This window comes from Dendrobates tinctorius, unplaced genomic scaffold (assembly GCF_039654945.1).
Source record: "Dendrobates tinctorius isolate UK_male_01 unplaced genomic scaffold, ASM3965494v1 ptg000015l, whole genome shotgun sequence".
Lineage (NCBI taxonomy): Eukaryota > Metazoa > Chordata > Amphibia > Anura > Dendrobatidae > Dendrobates > Dendrobates tinctorius.
Window position 1 is genome coordinate 45,860,188 of NW_027361683.1, and position 23,674 is coordinate 45,883,861.

At 43.4% G+C, this 23,674-nt stretch overlaps 1 protein-coding gene across 1 annotated transcript in view; it reads right to left on the reverse strand.

Moving 5' to 3' along the window:
- Positions 1-20,626, reverse strand: part of CLPS (colipase) — an 85,512-nt gene extending 64,886 nt beyond the window's left edge. Inside the window, exon 1 of the mRNA XM_073562098.1 lies at positions 20,537-20,626. Coding sequence (XP_073418199.1) covers positions 20,537-20,626 — 90 coding nt within the window. The remainder of the gene's footprint in view (positions 1-20,536) is intronic.
- Positions 20,627-23,674: the final 3,048 nt, after the last annotated feature.

Genomic DNA, 23,674 nt, shown 5'->3' on the forward strand with positions numbered 1-23,674 from the left:
CATTTTACAAAAAAAAAAAAAATTTTAAATAAAAGTTAAATTATCGTTTCACAATGGTTGTCTGTCATTTCTTTCTGCGGCGAACTATGTTTAAAAAAAAGGTTAAATACAGGGTATTTCAAAGGTAAAAAGGTATTCAAAACCAGGTATATAACTGTGGGTAAATTTAAGCTTTTTGCCACAGTTGTGTTCCTGGTTGTGTTTGAAGCAAAGTATTTCACCTAAAAAGTTGTGTTTATTGTTGGTGATTTCCTAACAATGTACACAACTTTTGTTAAAAGGTGAAATACTTTGCATAAAACACAACCAGGTACACACCTGTGGCCTAAAGCTAAAAATAGTAAGACCATGACAAGATAGCCAACTTTGGTTGGCAAAGGTATATACTGTTGGTCCAGAAGGTACACAAGTTTGGTTAGGGCACAAATCTTTCACACTCTGTCATCCTGCCAGTGTACTCTGCCTTGAGGTGACATAAAGTATAGTGCAAAATTGTCCCTCATTACTGAAACCGTCACAGAACTTCTAGTGGTAATGTCATGGTAATCTTGCAAGGTGGTTTCTTCAGAGGTGTCCTCAATGGAAATGGGTTCCTTGCAGATAACAAAATTGTGGAGTACCACGCACGCTTTGATCACCTCGTCCACAGTTTCTGTCTTGAGGTTGATCGCAGTCAATAGGACCCGCCATTTGGCTGTCAGAATACCAAAGGTACATTCAACCATTCTTCTTGCTCTTGTGAGGCGGTAATTAAAAATGCGTTTTGGTCTTGTCAATCCTCTGCTAGAGTACGGTTTCAAAAGGTGTTCTGACAGCTGGAAGGCTTCATCCCCTACACAGACAAATGGCATAGGTGGACCAGATGTTTGCGGCAGCGGTCTAGGTGGTGGGAACTGGAAGGTGTTTCCATACAGTTTACGCCCCATGGCAGACAGTTTGAAAACTTGAGAGTCATTGGAGCGGCCATAGGCCCTAATATCAACCGCAATAAATTTGTATTCCGCGTCAGCGATGGCCATGAGGACAATTGAAAAATATTTCTTGTAATTGAAATATTCCGATCCCGATCCAGCTGGCTTTACAATGCGGATATGTTTCCCGTCCACAGCGCCCAAGCAGTTTGGAAACTGACATATCTGTTGAAACTTGTCAGCAATTTCAATCCACCTCTCTGTTGTGGGCTCTGGTAAAAACTCTTCAGCTAAGGAGTCCCACAGTGCACGGCATGTGTACTTCACAATTCCAGATATGGTGGAAATCCCGAGTCTGTACTGGAAATGCAGTGACGAAAGGGATTCTCCAGTTGCAAGAAATCTGTGGGGAATTAAAAAACAATAAATTAGTTTTAAATCACAGCATTACATACCAAAACTGAGCTATAACACTTGGAGATACAAACTACCACCAACAAGATTGCAGTGAAAGTGTGCTCTGATGCGATCACATCCAATAAATGTGGCTTACCTTAAAGTCACCATCAGACGCTCTGCGGGTGAAACAGAGAAGCGGCAATAGGTGTCCGCTTTTCTTATGAGGTGTGCAATGCGCTCCACCAAGTAATCAAAATTCTCCATTTTCATCCGAACATATCCAAAAAATTTATCCGGGTTTCGTCGAAGGTCCATGCAGAGTGTAGAATAGACCCCACGCGTCATTCTCTTGGCTGTGATGGGGTGGATCCACAAACGTCGTCTACGATGCCTGATGCGCTGCTGTCTCGCTCTCTCCTTCTCCAGAACAATCACCCTCAAACGATTCGCCTCCGCTATAAAATCCGCCAAATTCTTCAAAATATTTCCAATGACAACATCCATCTTCGCCAGTAACTTGCTCTTCTCTCCAACCTGCACTTTCTCCTCTACAACCTGTCAAAGAAGGGCTGTAGGAACATGCTATATATAGTTTTCCAGTAGCCAATCCCGTTCGGAAGGCCACAAGGGTCAATTTTAAAAACCGGATCCGGCGTAATCCGTCGAAAAACGGATAGAAAAACGGATGTACCGGATGAGACGGATCCGGTTTTGTCTGTCAAGAAAAAGACAGATCCGGCAGAAAACCGGATCCGTCACATCCGGTTTTACGAAACATTTGCCGGATCCGGCATTCCGGCACGACGCCGGATCGCGCCTGACGCCGAAAACCTGATGTGTGAAAGTAGCCTAATCTGGAATTCTGAACTGCATTGACCAAGCAAAGTAAAGGTAAAAGAAACTGCACCCTATTGTGTCCTTGCCTCCTTCCTGCAAACTCTCCAGCACTGCTAAATCTCTGTGCCAGACACTACACCCTCTTCCTCAACATCTATCCCCACTGCCCTGGGACTATAGCCCTATCTGTGGAGGGCTACAACATCATTGCTGCCCCACACCATCTGTCCCAGAGTATCTGCACCGCAGCGTCGGCTTAACACCTTCATTGCCGATCACCACAGGTGGCGTCACGTATCATCCACTTATAAACTGTCATGATCCATCATGGATCTGACAGATTAAATGGATAAGTGAACTTTTTTCCTTTGGCAAGGTGCCAAAGTGATTGCCCCTGGTGGCCATTAGAATTATTACACGTGGTGTCGTTCATTCTAAGTTGCCCCGGTGGTGGTGAGTGGTAGTGCACTTTAGTTTCTTTGGCTTAGTGCACGCAATTATAAATCAGGTGTTAGGCTCTATAAAAGAGAGCCAGGTGTGTTCAATCACTGTTGGTGATATTGTGTTCGTCATTTGGCAAGCAATCCTGGGTGAGGAAGGAGCTGAACATGAGTCCTGCGCAGCCCAGCCAGAGGGGACGAGTGGCAGCTATGTGGTCTGCAAGAAGGGCTGGCATGGCATGGTGGAGTCACAGTTTATGGTGTCGGCAGGAAGTGCTTGCATGGCTTGGTGGAGTGATGACTATGGAGAGAGTTGCACTCAGCATGCGGGACTTGGTTGCTGAGAGCTGGTCTCAATCATGCTTGACTTTTTGGGCAGGAGCTGAACTCATCTTTGGGACTCTGTTACTGGACTTCTGCAATTGGTGGTGGACTCTGCTCCAAGGCTGCACTATGGTGAAGGATCCAGTTATGGTGATGGATCCGGGTGGAGGAAAAGATTCACACAGGTGGTGGGCTCTGTTGCTAGGAGCGCACGCAACAGAGTAAAGCTAAGTGGTGTTTCCCCTGTATTGTCATTTTCCCTCATGTGTCATGTGTGTTTAGTGCAGTGGTGGGATTAGTTTCCGCACCGACCAATTCCCTAGTGAGGGTTTAGGTTCAGGGCGAGCTAGGGTTTTTAGGTTCCTGTGCGTCACTCGGTGCGGAACCGGCATAGGGAACGTTAGGAGTGTAGGGACACTGGCTCAGGGGAGTTCAGGAGGTCTCTACTTCCATATTCCCTATTGCAGGGCCCACCATTGTTAATGTTATCCTGGTTCCCCCTTTATTATTTAAATTAGCCTTACTGGAGGCGGGGTTTCCAGACTACTGTATGTATAACGTGTAATACCTAAATTCGCCAGTCGGAGGCGGCGTATCCAGCTGCACGTTTTATTATTTAAATTCGCCCCACTGGAGGCGCTGTTTCCAGGGTCATGGGTGTCTTATGGGTTCGCCTTACGGTACTCGCTGCGTACAGACACACGTGATCGTGACATTATCACAAACCACACATTTTTTCTGGTGAGCTTTAGCCATGTGGAGACCTGTGAGTAATTGCTGCCGGGCCTCACTGAGGTGAGTGGGGAGCGGCAAGGTGTGTTAGAGCCGCTGCAGCAGCAGTTATCAGGGTCTGGGGCCTCTGCTCAGGCAACCAGGAAATAAAAATGGCGGCTTTGGCAAATTGCGGGTCTGGCAAAAGCCCTCTTGAGTCGCTGCTGGTGAGCGGGACTTGTTCATACAGGTGGACGTAACCAGACAGGTGGGTGGAGTTGGTGATCCCCATGGTGCTGTCTGGGGTTCCCCGAGGTGAAGGGGTACGTCCCTGTAGCGAGCAGACTGGTGATAGTCCATGGGGCTCACGCCAAATCTACAAAACCACCGAAGAAGCCGCCCCCTCCTAGTCGTGTGGAGGAAGGCGACCAGCGAGTGTATTTTTCCTCCATGTCCCTGCGGCTTTGGTAAAAGCCCCCTAGAGTCGCTGCTGGGGAGCGGGACTTGTTCATACAGACAGGTGGGTGGAGTTGGTGATCCCCATGGTGCTGTCTGGGGTTCCCCGAGGTGAAGGGGTACGTCCCTGTAGTGAGCAGACAGGTGTTATAGTTCGCGGGGCCGACGCCAAATCTTCTATACCACCGAGAAAGCCGCCCCCTCCTGGTCGTGTGGAGGAAGGCGACCAGCAAGTGTATATTTCCTCCATATTCCTGTCCCCTTCTCCTCCAGGTGTGAGCGGCAGGTGTGCTGCGGGGGAGTAGGGACAAATCTCACCCCTCGCCATTAAGCAACCCTGGGAGGCGCAGACCTCATGGTGAAAGGGTTGGAGGGTGGTGTCCCTTGGTGAATAGCGGGGGTGTGAGTGTGGTGACAGCCAGACACACGTGACCATGACATAAACTTTAATCAGCCACTCTTAACCCATTTTACATGGACGCCCAGGGCCACGGACCGGGTCACCGCTACTGTGACATGGACGCCCAGGGCCACGGACCGGGTCACCGCTACTGTGACACTTCCCTCTGAGATACCGACCCGGTACCGAGTACACCTCTGCCCTGGCAGGCGTCCCATAGGCACATCAGAGGCTCTCCAAATGCGACATGACACCTGCAGACCATTCCATCAAAGTGTGCATTCCAAAACATCCAAGCCCCGACGTGTGCCCAGTAGTTTTCTCCCACATATGGGATATCAGCGTACTCACGACAAATTGGACAACAACTTCTAGTGTCTAATTTCTTCTGTTACCCTTGGGAAAATAAAAAAATTAGGGACTAAAGATCATGTTTGTGGAAAAAATATGATTTTGTTCTTTTCCCGCTCGGGCGTTATAAACTTCTTTGAAGCAATTGGGGGGGTTCAAAGTGCTCACCACACATCTGGATAATTTCCCTGGGGGTGTCTAGTTTCCAAAATGGGGTCATTTGTGGGGGGATTTCCACTGTTTAGGCACATCAGGGGCTTTCCAAACGTGGCATGGCGTCCGATCCCAATTCCAGCCAAAAAAGTGAAATGGCGCTGCTTCCCTTCCGAGCTCTGCCATGCACCCAAATAGTGGTTTACTTGCACATGTGGGGTGCCAGCCTACTCAGGACAAAATGCACAATAATTTTTGGGGTCATGTTACCCTTGGGAAAATAAAAATTGGGGGTGAAAAGACCATTTTTGTGGAAAAAATTTGATTTTTTTAATTTTATGGCTGTACGTTATAAACTTCTGTGAAGCCCTGGGAGGTTCAAAATTCTCACCACACATCTAGACAAGTTCCTTGGGGGGTCTAGTTTCCAAAATGGTGTCATTTGTGGGGGGTTTCCACTGTTTTGGCACATCAGGGGCTTTCCAAACGCGACATGGCATCCGATCTCAATTTCAGCCAAAAAAGTCAAATGGCGCTGCTTCCCTTCTGAGCTCTGACATGCGCCCAAATAGTCGTTCACCCCCACATATGGGGTATCAGCGTACTTAGGACAAATTGCGCAATAACTTTTGGGGTCTTGTTACCCTTGGGAAAATAAAAATTGGGGTGAAAAGACCATTTTTGTGGAAAAAATAAGAACGGCTGTACGTTATAAACTTCTGTGAAGCCCTTGGGGGTTCAAAGTTCTCACCACATATCTAGATAAGTTCCTGGTGGGGGTCTAGTTTCCTAAATGGGGTCACTTGTGGGCGGTTTCCAGAGGTTAAAGCACATCAGGGGCTCTCCAAACATGACATGGCGTCCGATCTGAATTCCAGCCAATTTTGCATTGAAAAAGTCAAACGGCGCTCCTTCCCTTCTGAGCTCTGCCATGCGCCGAAACGTGGTTCCCCCCCACATATCAGGTATCAGCGTACTCAGGACAAATTGCACAATAACTTTTACATCCAATTTCTCCTGTTACCCTTGGTAAAATAAAAAAAAAAAAATTGGACCTGAAGTAATTTTTTTTGTGAAACAAAGTTAAATGTTCATTTTTTTTTAAACATTCAAAAAATTCCTGTGACGCACCTAAAGGGTTAATAAACTTCTTGAATGTGGTTTTGAGCACCTTGAGGGGTACAGTTTTTATAATGTATCACTTTTGGGCATTTTCTATCATATAGACCCCTCAAAGTGACTTCAAATGTGATGTGGTCCTTAAAAATAAAATGGTGTTGCAAAAATGAGAAATCGCTGGTCAGCTTTTAACCCTTATAACTTCCTAAGAAAAAAAAATGTTGGTTCCAAAATTGTGCTGATGTAAAGTAAACATATGGGAAATGTTATTTATTAAGTTTTTTGTGTGCCATATCTCTGTGATTTAAGGGCATAATTTTCAAAATTTTCTCCAAATTTCCATTTTTTTCACAAATAAAAAAAAAAGTTATATCAATGAAATTTCACCACCAGCATGAAGTACAATATGTCATGAGAAAACAATGTCAGAATCACTGGGATCCATGGAAGTGTTTCAGAGTTATTACCTCATAAATGGACAGTGGTCAGAATTGTAAAAATTGGCCTGGTCATGAACGTGCAAACCACCCTTGGGGGTAGAGGGGTTAAAATAGTTATCAGTAGTGTTGAGCATTCCGATACCGCAAGTATCGGGTATCGGCCGATACTTGCTGTATCGGAATTCCGATACCGACTTCCGATATTTTTTCAATATCGGAATTCGGCATCGGAATCGGAAGTTTAAAGTTGATTGACAGCCTGACGTCATCATGATGTGCGGTGTGTGCGCATCATGATGCGCCGTCATTTCGGGCCTTCCGGGGGTCTCTGCCGGCCTGCCGGGGGGCTGTGCCGGCCTGCCGGGGGGCTGTGTGGACTGCCCGGGGTCTGTACCGGCCTGCCGGGGGGCTGTGCCGGCCTGCCGGTGGTCTGTGCACCCTGTGGGGGTCTGTACCGGCCTGCCGGGGGGCTGTGCCGGCCTGCCGGTGGTCTGTGCACCCTGTGGGGGTCTGTACCGGCCTGCCGGGGGGCTGTGCCGGCCTGCCGGTGGTCTGTGCACCCTGTGGGGGTCTGTACCGGCCTGCCGGGGGGCTGTGCCGGCCTGCCGGGGGGCTGTGCTGATGTCCGGGGGTCTGTGCAAGCATCGTCCGATGGGACTACAAGTCCCATCTGGCGATGCCTGCTACCATGACAGTGATTGACACATTAGCCAATGATGGGACAGTAGTAGTCCCATCATCCGGCTAATGTGTTAAATGTTAAAAAAAAAAAAATACTACATACATACTACATGCATGCTACATACATACTACATGCTACATACATACTACATATATACTACATACATGCTACATACATGCTACATACATACTGCATGCTACATACATACTACATACATACTACATACATGCTACATGCATGCTACATGCATACTACATGCATGCTACATACATACTACATGCATGCTACATGCATGCTACATACATACTACATGCTACATACATACCACATACATACTACATACATACTACATATATACTACATGCATGCTACATACATACTACATGCTACATACATACCACATACATACTACATACATGCTACATACATACTACATATATACTACATACATACTACATACATACTACATACATACTACATACATACTACATACATACTACATGCATGCTACATACATACTACATGCATGCTACATGCATGCTACATACATACTACATGCTACTACATACCACATACATACTACATACATACTACATGCTACATACATACTACATATATACTACATGCATGCTACATACATACTACATGCTACATACATACCACATACATACTACATACATGCTACATACATACTACATATATACTACATGCATGCTACATACATACTACATATATACTACATGCATGCTACATACATACTGCATGCTACATGCATGCTACATACATACTACATACATACTACATGCTACATACATACCACATATATACTACATACATACAATACATTCATACAATACATACATAGACATACAGTACATATAACATAGAGTAACATACTTACCAATACTTGTCACATTGTTCCCCGAAGCCATTGTCTTTTACGGAATAAATATTAACATAACAAACCACAAAAATACTCACCCACGATCCGAAGCAGTCCGCGAGTGTGTCCCACGACGATCTTGGGTAGAGAACTGCTGCATCAGCTGTTGCTGCCGTTCTCTATGGGCCGTTCTCGTGGACTGCTTCGGATCGTGGGTGAGTATTTTTGTGGTTTGCTATGTTAATATTTATTCCGGAAAAGACAATGGCTTCGGGGAACAATGTGACAAGTATTGGTAAGTATGTTACTCTATGTTATATGTACTGTATGTCTATGTATGTATTGTATGAATGTATTGTATGTATGTAGTATATATGTGGTATGTATGTAGCATGTAGTATGTATGTAGTATGTATGTAGCATGCATGTAGCATGCAGTATGTATGTAGCATGCATGTAGTATATATGTAGTATGTATGTAGCATGCATGTAGTATATATGTAGTATGTATGTAGCATGTATGTAGTATGTATGTGGTATGTATGTAGCATGTAGTATGTATGTAGCATGCATGTAGTATATATGTAGTATGTATGTAGCATGTAGTATGTATGTAGTATGTATGTGGTATGTAGTAGCATGTAGTATGTATGTAGCATGCATGTAGCATGCATGTAGTATATATGTAGTATGTATGTAGCATGTAGTATGTATGTAGCATGCATGTAGTATATATGTAGTATGTATGTAGCACGTAGTATGTATGTAGCATGCATGTAGTATGTATGTGGTATGTATGTAGCATGTAGTATGTATGTAGCATGCATGTAGTATATATGTGTTATGTATGTAGCATGTAGCATGCATGTAGCATGCATGTAGTATGTATGTGTTATGTATGTAGCATGTAGCATGCATGTAGCATGCATGTAGTATGTATGTAGTATGTATGTAGTATATATGTGGTATGTATGTAGCATGTAGTATGTATGTAGCATGCATGTAGTATGTATGTAGTATGTATGTAGTATATATGTGGTATGTATGTAGCATGCAGTATGTATGTAGCATGCATGTAGTATATATGTAGTATGTATGTTGCATGTAGTATTTATGTAGTATGAATGTAGCATGTATGTAGTATGTAGTATGAATGTAGCATGTATGTAGTATGCATGTTGTATGTATGTAGCATGTAATTTTTTTTTTTTTTTTTTTACATTCAAAACATTAGCCGGATGATGGGACTATTACTGTCCCATCATTGGCTAATGTGTCAATCACTGTCATGGTAGCAGGCATCGCCCGATGGGACTTGTAGTCCCATCGGACGATGCCTGCACAGACCCCCGAAGCCTGCACAGACCACCGGCAGGCCGGCACAGCCCCCCGGCAGGCCGGCACAGCCCCCCGGAGCCTGCACAGACCACCGGCAGGCCGGCACAGCCCCCCGGCAGGCCGGCACAGCCCCCCGGCAGGCCGGCACAGCCCCCCGGAGCCTGCACAGCCCCCCGGCAGGCCGGCACAGCCCCCCGGCAGGCCGGCACAGCCCACCAGAGCCTGCACAGACCACCGGCAGGCCGGCACAGCCCCCCGGCAGGCCGGCACAGACCACCGGAGCCTGCACAGACCCCCTGGCAGGCCGGCACAGCCCACCGGAGCCTGCACAGACCACCGGCAGGCCGGCACAGCCCCCCGGCAGGCCGGCACAGACCACCGGAGCCTGCACAGACCCCCTGGCAGGCCGGCACAGCCCCCCGAAAGGCCCGTACAGACCCCAGAGAGGCTGTACAAGGCAAAAACAGGGTTTTTCTTATTCCGATACCGGAAGTCCCATAGACTTGAATGGGACTTCCGGTATCGGAATCGGCGATACCGATACTTTTTTTAAAGATCGGCCGATACCATCCGATACGATACTTTGAAGTATCGGACGGTATCGCTCAACTCTAGTTATCAGCATCTAGTGTGCTATAGAGGCCTGATACAGAGGCCGCAAAAAAAATCTTCTGTTCCTAGTATCACACAGTAGGGAACCTGACGTTAAAATACTTTGTAGCATCTAGTGTGTTATAGAGGCCTGATCAAGAGGTCGCAAAAAATTCTTCTGTTCCCATTATCATACAGTAGAGGACCTGATTTTAAAATAGTTTGGAGAATCATAGAATCGTAGAGTTGGAAGGGACCTCCTGGGCCATCTGGTCTAACCCCCGGCTCAAAGCAGGATTCGCTAAATCATCCCAGACAGATGTCTGTCCAGCCTCTGTTTTAAGACTCCTATTGAAGGAGAACTCACCACCTCTCGTGGCAGCCTGTTCCACTCATTGATCACTCTAACTGTCAAAAAGTTTTTTTCTAATATCTAATCTGTGTCTCCTCCCATTCAGTTTCATCCCATTTCTTCTAGTCTTTCCTTGTGCAAATGAGAATAAAGATGATCCTTCTACAATGTGACAGCCCTTGAGATATTTGTAGACAGCTATTAACTCTCCTCTCAGTCTTCTCTTCTGCAAGCTAAACATTCCCAAATCCTGCAACCTTTCCTCATAAGACCGGGTTTGCAGACCATTCTGGTTGCTCTTTTCTGAACTTGCTCCAGTTTGTTGATGTCTTTTTTAAAATGTGGCACCCAAAACTGGACACAGTATTCCAGATGAGGTCTGACCAAAGAGGAGTAGATGGCAATAATGACTTCACGTGATCTAGACTGTATGCTTCTGTTAATACATCCTAGAAATGCATTTGCCTTTTTTGCTGCTGCATCACACTGTTGACTAATATTCAGTCTGTGATCTATTAGTATACCCAAGTCTTTTTCACATGTGCTGTTGCTTAGCCCTATTCCTCCCATTCTGTATATGCTTTTTTTCATTTTTATTGCCCAAATGTAGTACTTTGCATTTTTCCCTGTTAAAAACCGTTCTCTTAGTTGCTGCCCACTGCTCCAGTTTATTTATATCTTTTTGAATCCTCTCACTCTCTTCTCTAGTATTAGCTATCCCTCCAAGCTTTGTGTCATCAGCAAATTTAATCAGTTTGCCCTCAATTCCTTCATCTAAATCATTGAGAAAGATGTTCAACAATACAGGGCCTAGGACAGAGCCCTGTGGTACCCCACTTGAGACATTCTTTCAACTGGATGTGCAGCCATTTACGACCACTCTTTGGGTCCGATCACTAAGCCAGTTATGAATCCACCTAGCAGTTTCCTTGTCCATTCCATGCTTAGCCATTTTTTCAATAAAGATTGTGCGAGATACTTTGTCAAATGCTTTGCTGAAGTCAAGATGTACTATATCTACAGCATTTCCCTGATCCACCCAATCAGTGATTCTGTCATAGAAGGAAATTAAGTTAGTCTGACATGACTTATTAGTTACAAACCCATGCTGACTCTGTTTAATCACTTCAGTCTTATCCAGGTACTCACATACATGTTGTTTAATAATTTGTTCAAAGATCTTTCCTGGTATAGAAGTCAGACTCACCGGCCTATAGTTGCCTGGGTCCACCTTCTTCCCCTTTTTGAAGATAGGAACAACATTTGCTCTTCTCCAGTCTTCTGGGACTTCTCCTGTTCTCTAAGAATCTTCAAAGATTATGGAGAGGGGTTCAAAAATTTATTTTGCTATCTCCTTCAGTACTCTGGGGTGTAATTCATCTGGACCTGGAGACTTAATTTCATTTAGGTTAGTTAGTTAAGTGTTTCCTCACTATCTTTCTGTTTATAGATATCCTGGATTCTTCTATTCCGTTAATAGGACAGGGAAGAACAGTTGATGTTACATTTCCTTTCTGAGAGAAAACAGATGCAAAATAGGAATTTAAAAGTTTGGCCTTCTCAACATCCTGTCTTACCGTTTCTTCATTTTCCTCCTGTAAAAATCCTATAGCATCTTTGACATTTCTTTTACTTTTGACATATCCCCAAAATCCTTTATTATTGCTTTTGATGTCTCTTGCAAGCCTCAATTCATTGTCAGCTTTAGAAAATCTGATTTGTGCCCTGCAAGTTCTGCAGACAGCATTATATTCTTCTTTAGATAAACCTCCCTCTTTCCATTTTATAAACATTTCTTTCTTCCTTTTTAGCATGTGCTTAAGCTCTGTGTTCATCCATCCTGGTTTCCTTAAACTCTTCCTTTTCTTCCCTCTTTTCGGAATTGTTAACAACTGTGCTTTGAGAATTTCATTTTTTTGAGATTTAACATCCTCCCTGGACGTATTTGTCCTTAAGGATATCCAGCCATTGGATACCTCCAATTCTCTTTCTGAATCCCTTAAAATCTGCCTTTCTGAAACCTAACCTTGACGTCTGAGTATTCACAGGTCTTCCTCCTCTAGTTATCCAAAATCATGTGTATTGTCCCACCAAGTTTCAGTGATTCCAATGACATCATATTTCTTTTCTGCGTTAGTAGTTCCAATTCTCCTTGTTTTTTGCCCATGCTTTGTGCATTAATATAGAAACATTTTAGATTGTGATTGGTTTCTCTATCTAAAATCCCTAGTCTCACTTTATGGCAAAAGCTGCGTGGGAAATTTCTCACACAGCAATGCCATAAAGTGAGACTAGGGACTTTTTTTTACAGTGACGGAGGAATACAGTGCGGAAGGATACCTACCTCCCGTCATTGGATTCCTGGAGCTCGTAGAGAATGGTAGCATCAGCTGATGCTGCTGTTCTCCACGCAAGATCGTCGTGGGACACTCGTGGACTTCTGTGGATCAGGGGTAAGTATATTGGTGGTTTGTTATTTTAATATTTATTCCACAGATGACAATGGCTTCGGGGAACAAAGTGACAAGTGATGGTGAGTATGTACGCTATGTTATATGTACTGTATGTCTATATGTATGAATGTATTGTATGTAGTATATATGTATGTTGCATGCATGTAGTATATATGTAGTATGCATGTTGCATGCATGTGGTATATATGTAGTATGTATGTAGTATGTATGTTGCATGTAGTATATAAGTGTGTTGCATGCATATAGTATATATGTGGTATATATGTAGTATGCATGTTGCATGCATGTAGTATATATGTTGTATATATGTATGTTGCAGTATATATGTAGTATGCATGTTGCATGCATGTAGTATATATGTTGTATATATGTATGTTGCAGTATATATGTAGTATGCATGTTGCATGCATGTAGTATATATGTAGTATATATGTAGTATGTATGTTGCATGTAGTATATATGTAGTATATATGTATGTTGCATGCATGTAGTATATATGTGGTATATATGTAGTATGCATGTTGCATGCATGTAGTATATATGTAGTATGCATGTTGCATGTAGTATATATGTAGTATATATGTATGTTGCATGCATGTAGTATATATGTGGTATATATGTAGTATGCATGTTGCATGCATGTAGTATATATGTAGTATGTATGTAGCATGTATGTAGTATGTATTTAGCATGTATGTAGCATGTAGTATGTATGTAGTATGTATTTTTATTTTTATTCTTTTTACATTCAACACATTAGCCGGATGATGGGACTACTACTGTCATGGTGGACTACTAATGTGTCAATCACCGTCATGGTGGAAGGCATCGCCCGATGGGACTTGTAGTCCCATCGGATGATGCCTGCACAGACCCCCGCAGCCTGCACAGACCCCCGGACAGTCGGTACAGACCCCCGGCAGTCCGCACAGACCCCCGGGCAGTCGGCACAGACCACCGGCAGGCCGGCACAGCCCCCCGGCAGGCCGGTACAGACCCCCGGCAGTCCACACAGACCCCCGGGCAGTCGGCACAGACCCCCGGCAGGCCGGCATAGACCCCCGGAAGATCCGTACACACCCCCAAGAGGCTGTACAAGGACAGAAAAGGGTTTTTCTTATTCCGATACTGGAAGTCTCACAGACTTGAATGGGACTTCCGGTATCGGAATCGGCGATACCCGATACTTTTTTCGTATCGGGCTGATACCATCCGATCCGATACTTTAGGGTATTGGATGGTATCGCTCAACACTACCCATGACCACCACTCTGTTTCTTCTTCACAACATTTTTCTTTCTCCATCCAGGAGGATTCTGAAGGCGTACAAGGTTGCTGTTTGTGGGCAAAGTCTTATCCTGATGTATTTCTTAATTGTTCTCCTGCATAAGAGCCTGGTACTGGTTCTTTAGCAGTATGGGTGCTGACTGCCTCCCGATCCTCCTGCTTCTCTGGGTCACATGTTTCCATTGCTCTGTTTATTCAGGTGCACTTCAAATTTCTTCTCTTTCCGTAACATGAAGAGATAATTCTGCATCTAGAGTGTTATAGAGGCTTGATCAAGAGGTCGCAAAAAATTATTTTGTTCCAAGTGTCATATAGTAGAGGACTGTGAATTTAAAATAGTTTGTAGCATCAAGTGTGTTATAGAGGCCTGATCCAGAGGCTACAAAAAATCTTCTGTTCCTAGTGTCATACAGTAGAGGATCTGACTTTAAAATAGTTTGAGCATCTAGTGTGTTTTAGAGGCCTGATCCAGAGGGAACTAAAAAATCCTTCAGTTCTTAGTGTCATAAAGTAGGGGACCTGACATTAAAATAGTTAGCATTAAGTGTGTTATAGAGGCCTTATCCAGAGGCCACCAACAATTATTGTGTTCCTAATGTCATACAGTAGGGGACATCTGACTATCAAATTGTTTGTCAAATTGTTTGTCGCATACCTTCTTTGTCATACAGGCCTTATCCACACTCAAACAATTCTTTCTTCTGTGATTAACATGATACAGCACGCCATATTTCACCTTGGAATTTACTGTTGGTGAAATTCAGTTGATTGCAGAGCTGGTGCAGAGTTTAAAATCTAAATTTTTGTTACTAATACTGTGCTATACCATACTATCTGAGCAACATGACTGAGAAAAAGCAAGGCAATGGTGGAAGAGGATTTAGTCTTGGTGTTCAAGATGTACATGGGGTAGGTGGTAAAGATTGTGAAAGCACTAGTGAGCCAACAATGTCGCATCCTATGCAAAGAAAACTGACAACTTCTGTTAATGGAAGGGCTACTCCAGTACCTTTTTTTGGCAGATGCACAGTGATACGCCTTGTTGATGATGCCCAGAAAAAGCATGTGCTTGAGTGGATGGCAAGTGCAACTTCAATGGCCTCTCCTCTTCGTCCATCTCAACATCACACCCATTACAGTCCACAGAGGTGGCAGCCAATTTCCCCTTGTTTCCCCCCACGTCCCAGCTCTCCAACTGTACAACTGACTGTACGGAACCATAGATGAGTGGGTCTGAAGAGCTGTTCACACATTCTATGCTTTGGTCATCAGAAGTGTACTCAAAAGCTTCACAGAGTCAAAAGGAGGAAATGTGCACTGAGGCCCAAAATTTTTTTAGCTTGGATCCGGGGCAGCATGAAGTAGGGTCCGAACAGCATCCTGACCCTTGCCATCAGACATTAGCCCTGGGGGAAAGGTGATCCTGATGAGACTCAGATATCTGAGCCTCACGTGGACTGTACTGCTGTCAGGGCAGGAAGAGGAGGAGGGTGACTCCCAGGGCAAGGAATGTGATAACACAGAGAATGATGACGAGATGTTAGATCTCAGTTGGCATGAACATAGAGGCACACCAATGAGTAGGTCATCTGAGGAGGAAGACAAGGAGGTTACGTTGCGTTGTATGTCACAGACATGTAGTGATACAACCACGACGAGCAATGCATCCTCAGCCACAACTGTGGCTGTGACCAGCAGCGTCCACGAGTCTGCAGCTCACAAGGGAGGCAATAATTGCCTAGCCTGGGTCATTTTTGACACTGCAAAGGATAAGCCAAATTACTTTCTCTGCCAACTTTGCAAAAAATGATCTAAGTAGAGTTAAAATGTGCAATAACTTGACTACTACATGTACTAACCTTCAAATGTGCAATCAACAAGCGTTGCTGTGTAAATTCCACTGTGCAAAAATGCAGACCAGCAGACCTCAAAAAACATCAGCCACCCCATCAATCACATCTGCTGCTTCTTCCTCCTCCACTATTACCGTGCCAACTATTGAGACCCAGATCTTTACCCGCTCCAGTCACACTGACTGAATGACTGCCGTCAGCTATAATGGAAGAGGACATGCCGCTGTTTTTGACCGATTTTAGAGAATGAGCACACCACAACTTTCTCAATCCACTGTAACATCCCCACCTGCACCTCTCTCATGATCCAGCAGTTTGTCTGGCTCACTGTACTCAGCCTTCTCTCAGCACTGCAGCCAGCCAACAATTCCACAGTTGTGGACACATAAGAGATTGTTTCCTCCTATGCATGACAAAGCTAAGAGGTTGAACTCCACCATCTCCAATCTGTTGGCCACAGAAATGCTGCCTTTCTGCTTGGTAGATACAGTTTTCTGAAAGCTGATGGCCGTCACAGTCCCCTAGTACCAATTGACCAGTTGCCATTACTTTTCTAAGAAAGCTGTGCCTGTGCTACACCTGCATGTCACAGACAACATCATCTGTTCCATGACTAAATCGTTGTCTGCTGTACGAGTAAGCATGGCCAAGAGCATTACATCTAACTGGGCACTGGGTTACTCTGGTGGCTGTGGGGAAGGCGCTGCTCCACAAGTCTGGAATCCCCAAGGATTGCAGAACAAACCTCTTTAACACTTCCACTGCTTCTGCCTCCTCCTCTATCTCCTCTAGGGCCTCCACCTGCGCCCTCAATCTCTGCCTTAATGAGACACATGATCCAACAGTGCAGAATAAATCCCCACCACCTCCGTACTGCACAGACAAGGCTCACCACAATCAGGCAGCAATAAAATTGATATGCATTGGAGATCGCAGTCAAACAGCTGAAGAATTGTGGGCAGCTCTCCAGGCAGAGTTTGATCAATGGCTTTCTCTGCTGAACCTGCATCCAGAGAAGGCCGTATTAAATAATACTGTGAACCTGGTGGCTGCCCTACGGCGATGCAAGCTCACACACATGCCTTGCATGGCTCAAGTTCTCAACCTGGTGGTAGAGAATTTTCTCCATCAGTATCGTGACCTGGGTGAGTCGCTACAGAAAGCCTATAAGCTGTGTGCTAATTTCTGCAGTTTGCACCCCTCAGGTCATCAAATTGCATTGACACAGAGGTATTTGTCCATGCCAGTTAACAGGTTGATGTGCGATGTGTCGACATGGAATTCCGCTCTGCACATATTGCAGCGACTGTGACAGCAGCAATGAGCCCTGATGCTGCATGTCATGTTGTATAGCATGGGCCAACACAGTATGGATGTGGCGCATATCACATTTACAGAGTGGGCACAGATTAAGGACCTCTGCACCCTTCTGCACAGTTTCAAAATGGCTACTAAGCTGGTTAGCGCTGACGATGCCATCATCAGCATTACTATTCCAGTAATCGATATGCTGGAGCAGACTTGAATAGTCTGAGGGAGGAGATAGTGGTCCCAGAAGAAGAGGAGGAAGCAGAGGAGGATGCCTTAGGGATAACATTGTCTCTAAGTTCCAGAGTGTCGTGACACAGGTGGATAGCAGACAAACTGTTATCGAAGGTGCAAGTCCCAAGGAACAAATGGTGGAGGAAGAGGTGATGGGTGACCAACCGTCCAATGAAGAGGATAATCCTCCCCTCTCTATTGTTCCTGGTTGGTAGGAGGGGACAGAAGAAACAAGTCTCATTCTTACCCAGCCAGCAACACAGCATGGGCTTTGACCTCAAGGAAGAGCCAACATATGATTGCCATCTTGCTGCAACATGATCCCTGTACACTTATGATTAGGAATACTGCTGACTACTGGGTTGCCACTCTGTTAGATCCATGTTATAAAACCAAAATTTGCAAGATGTTGACACGCAAATGTTGGAGTATCGAAACACGCTTTTACACAAACATAAGAGAACTTTTTCCCAAGACAGCAGTGAAGCACACAGTTAACATCGCAGCTTTAGACTTCCAACTTCTGGCACATCAATTCGTCAGTGCCAAAACATTAGCAGCAGCAGTGGCGTAAGTGGAAGAAGCAGTTTCTGTGAGTCCTTTGACACTTTTTTAGACCAGCTCGTGCACCAGCACCACAGAGTCCAAGTCTTACATGTGATGAACGAATGGAGAGGATGGTGCAGGAGTATCTAGAACTGACTATCAACACCATCAGGGAGAGTTTGGACACTTTCACATTTTGGTCTTCCAAAATGGATGAGTGGCCTGTGCTTACCTCACACACCTTGGAGGATTTATTGTGCACAGCAGCCAGCATTCTCTTAGAACTTGTCTTCAGGGCTGCTGGTAGTGTCCTAACAAAAAAGCTGGCTGTCCCATGAAAGTGTAGACCGCCTAACTTTCATAAAGCTGAACAAGTCATCGTTCTCCAAGGACTTTTGCACCCCAATCGCAGAATGTACTGACTAGGTGATATTGCATTTTTTAGTGTGATGCATTAATGTCATGTAACTGCACTCTGTGATATCTTTAGTGTAGCTTCTGTGCCTGGTGTGGGCTGCTGCTGAACTTAACAAAAATTTGAACAGTCATGGTTGGTCTACATCTGCTGGGTTAGCTATAGTGGAAGACGTCTCGTCCCCAATTATAGAGGGTGGGCCATTTATATGGATACACTTTGGTGGGCCATTTATATGGATACACCTGGGTGGGCCAACTTCAAAATGGCCATCATGGTCACCAAGCATCTTGAAAAGTTTTCCCCCTCCCATATATTAATAATCCACAAACAGGAAGTTGATATCACCAACCATTCCCATTTAATTTAGGTGTATCCATATAAATGGCCCACCCAGGTCTAACCTTATAAATGGCCTACCCTGTACTATTTCTACTCTCATGACAGTTATTCCATTTTGGTGGTGTCAGGCTCTCATTTTTTAAAATGTGAAAACTCCAGGTTGGGTGTCCATCTGCTGAACTGGGAATAGTGGAAGACTTGTCGGTCCCTATTATACTATCTATGCTGTGGTGAAATTGACGCCAGTTTGGTATTGTCTGACAATAATTTTTGGAAATTTGAACCAAAAGATATATACATGTGGGAAAATAGTCCCTAGAAAATAGCAGTGTATGTAAATAGTCTCCTAATGCATGAGTATAATGCCGACCTGGGTGTCCCCAGGGGGCTATGAGAAAAGGAACCCTGTATAAAGCGTCAGAAAACCCATAGAGTGCTATGGGAAAGAAAAAATATGTTTGGAAAGATGTCCCTAAAGCAAAGGGAGGTCTCCCTACTGTATAGAGCAGAGACAAGAGTAAACTGCAATGGAGATAACGCCAACAGATAAATGAAGGCTCAAATAGCCAGCAAGTCACCAAACAGAGCAATCCATATCAGAGCATCAGGGACATCAGGACAAAGGAGCAATGGTCCTGGGACAAAAGTGATGTGGGGAGCCCCACATGTACCGCTGCTAACCGGTTTACATAGACTGTTTACATACAATGCTACACTGTTATTTTCTAGGGACTCTTTTCCCACATGTATATATCTTTTTTTATGAGGTATTGTATTTTGACATATTGTTGTTCCATGGGACTTATAGTGATGTGTTTTGTCTTTTTTAAATGATTTTATCGCGGTCTTTTTGTCTACTAATAAAATTTCAATATATCTATACACATTATGTATATATGTCTACTTTTGGGTGTGCGCCTATATATGCATGGATCTTTTCCTCTTTTTCATTGCATGCTACTCTCTGTGCATTGTGCAGCATCCCTGTACGTATTAGATTCTATTTTATATATACCCTTAAGTAGTGCTCCCTATTTCTTTAATCTTCCTTAGTTTGTTTTTTAATCATCGAAAATTGAAAATTTGGCGATCGTAATCCGAACCGAACATTAAAATATTAGCTTATCTCTAATCGTCAGAATGGGGTCATTAGAGTCCTTTTTGAATGGAGTAGGGGCTGAGAATATGTACTTCTGCTTCATTTATTCTTAACGGGAGTACTGGAAAAAGTCAAGGTTAGCTATCTCTGGCACTCTTATTAAGAATTTATTCAGTGGAGATATGCATTCTGTCATCAGTACCTCATTATTCTATTCTCTGTATAGGTAGGGAGCACATTAATTGCATCTTAAGAATTCAGTAAGTTATCCCCTATCATGCAGCAAAAAAACATTGATTGGCATAAAAATGTATTGTATAATGGTTAAGAACACATTTACAGATCTTAGCTTAAGAAAAACTGGTGAATATTCAGTTTGGGCAGATGTAATGTTTGACTGCACACCAATTGGCTATATTGTACAATTACCATGCAAAAATTAGCGTGTTGAAAATTCTATTATATTTATGCAGGAAAGCAAACATTACTTTACTGTACTATACTTTACTGCTGTAAAGAAGCCTGAGCTATCTAAATAATTCAAATGAAGAATTGATAATAATGCAAAATCTGAAATATAATGAACTTTACCAGATTGAACAGGAGTCCAGATTGAACAACCTCAAAGCAGAGGAGTAGACACACAAAGGGCAAGACAATTGTAATCCTATTTTGTTTCATTTCTGTAACAATGAATCCTGACTCCCCAATCTTCAAAAATATAGTATACTCCATAATAACATGTGACTTGGTAGAAACCAATCAATTTATCGAGCACGTTTCAAGTGAACACTTATCTGTCGACTATGTGAACACTACAGGTGTAAAATAAGAGTCATAACTGCATACACTTCTGATTGCAAATTATCAGTGCAAAATGTCTAAAGATAGCTGTATGTTATTATACAAGCTTTTATTATAGCACTGTTTTTTAAGTCTGTCAGAAAAAAGTTAACTACTGAAGATTGAGGCTACAATCCCACAATGAGTTTTTGGTGAGTTTTTCATTCTGTGTATTTAAAAAAATGCAAGTGCGGTAATCTAATTCACTTAATCGGCACAGAAATGGTACAGAAAATCTGCCACATCAAAAACTCACCAAAAGCTCATTGTGGGAACGTATCCTGAAAGGTTAATATTTCATGGCAGAATTACACCTTTAAGATTAAGATCTGAGTTGCCATAAAACTTTACCGTTCAAAGTCAGGAAACCCAAATTAAAACTCTACTTTTTAATCATTTAATATATCACCTACAGTGCAATGTAAAATCTTGGGCACCCCTGGTCAAAATTACTATTATTGTGAACAGTTAAGCAAGTTGAAGATGGAATGATCTCTTAACCCCTTCACCCCCAAGGGTGGTTTCCACGTTCATGACCGGGCCAATTTTTACAATTCTGACCACTGTATCTTTATGAGGTCATAACTCTGGAACGCTTCCATGGATCCCGGTGATTCTGACACTGTTTTCTCGTGACATATTGTACTTCATGATAGTGGTAAAATTTAATTCAAATAACTTGTGTTTATTTGTGAGAAAAACGGAAATTTGGTGAAAATTTTGAAAATATCGCAATTTTCCAACTTTGAATTTTTATGCCCTTAAATCACAGAGATACGGCACACAAAAAACTTGATAACTAACATTTCTCACATGTTTACATCAGCACAATTTTGGAACCAAAATTTTTTTTGTTAGGAAGTTATAAGGGTTAAAAGTTGACCAGCGATTTCTCATTTTTACAACACCATTTTATTTTTACGGACCACATCACATTTGAAGCCACTTTGAGGGGTCTATATGATAGAAAATACCCAAAAGTGACACCATTCTAAAAACTGCACCCCTTAAGGTGCTCAAAACCACATTCAAGAAGTTTATTAACCCTTTAGGTGCGTCACAGGAATTTTTTTGAATATTTAAAAAAAAAAATGAACATCTACCTTTTTTTCACAAAAAAAATACTTCAGGTTCAATTTTTTTTATTTTACCAAGGGTAACAGGAGAAATTGGACTGCAAAAGTTATTGTGCAACTTGTCCTGAGTACGCTGATACCTGATATGTGGGGGGGAACGACTGTTTTGGCGCATGGCAGAGCTCAGAATGGAAGGAGCGCCGTTTGACATTTTCAATGCAAAATTGGCTGGAATTCAGATCGGACGCCATGTCACGTTTGGAGAGTCCCTGATGTACCTAAACAGTGGAAACCCCCTACAAGTGACCCCATTTTGGAAACTAGACCCCCCAAGGAACTTATCTAGATATGTGGTGAGAACTTGAACCCACAAGGGCTTTACAGAAGTTTATACCGTACAGCGGTACAATTAAAAAATCATATTTTTTCCACAAAAAATGATCTTTTCACCCCAATTTTTATTTTCCCCAGGGTAACAGGACCCTAAAAGTTATTGTGCAATTTGTCCTGAGTATGCTGATACCCCACATGTGGGGTAAACCACTATTTGGGCGCATGGCAGAGCTCGGAAGGGAAGCAGCGCCATTTGACATTTTTGGCTGGAATTGAGATTGGACATCATGTCGCGATTGGAAAACCCCTGATGTACCAAAACAGTGGAAACCCCCCACAAATGACACCATTTTGGAAACTAGACCCCCTAAGGAACTTATCTAGATGTGTGGTGAGAACTTTGAACCCCCAAGGTCTTCATAGAAGTTTATAACATACAGCCGTACAATTAAAAAATCATATTTTTTCCACAAAAATGATCTTTTCACCCTCAATTCTTATTTTTCCAAGGGTAACAGGACCCTAAAAGTTATTGTGCAATTTGTCCTGAGTATGCTGATACCCCACATGTGGGGGTAAACCACTATTTGGGCGCATGGCAGAACTCGGAAGGGAAGCAGCGCCATTTGACGTTTTTGGCTGGAATTGAGATCGGACACCATGTCGCGATTGGAAAACCCCTGATGTACCTAACCAGTGGAAACCCCCCAAAAATGACCCCATTTTGAAAACTAGACCCCCTAAGGAACTTATCTAGATGTGAGGTGAGCACTTTAAACCCCCAAGGGCTTCACAGAAGTTTATAATGCCAGGGCATGAAAATAAAAAATTCGTATTTTTTCCACAAACATGATCAATTAGTCCCCAATTTTTTTATTTTCCCAAGGGTAGCAGGAGAAATTGAACCCCAAAAGTTGTTGTCCAATTTTTCCTGAGTACGCTGACACCCCATATGTGGGAGAAAACTACTGTATGGACACACGTCGGGGCTCGGAAGGGAAGTAGTGACGTTTTGGAATGCAGACTTTGATGGAATGGTCTGCGGGTGTCATGTTGCCTTTGGGGAGCCCCTAATGTACCTAAACAGTGGAAACCACCCACAAATGACCCCATTTTGGAAACTAGACCCCCTAAGGAACTTATCTAGATGTGTGGTGAGCACTTTGAACCCCCAAGGGCTTCACAGAAGTTTATAATGCCCGGGTATGAAAATAAAAAAATCGTATTTTTTCCACAAACATGATCAATTTGTCCCCAATTTTTCCATTTTCCCAAGGGTAACAGGAGAAATTGAACCCCAAAAGTTGTTGTCCAATTTGTCCTGAGTACGCTGACGCCCCATATGTGGGAGAAAACTACTGTATGGACACACGTCGGGGCTCGGAAGGGAAGTAGTGATGTTTTGGAATGCAGACTTTGAGGGAATGTTCTGCGGGTGTCATGTTGCCTTTGGAGAGCCCCTAATGTACCTAAACAG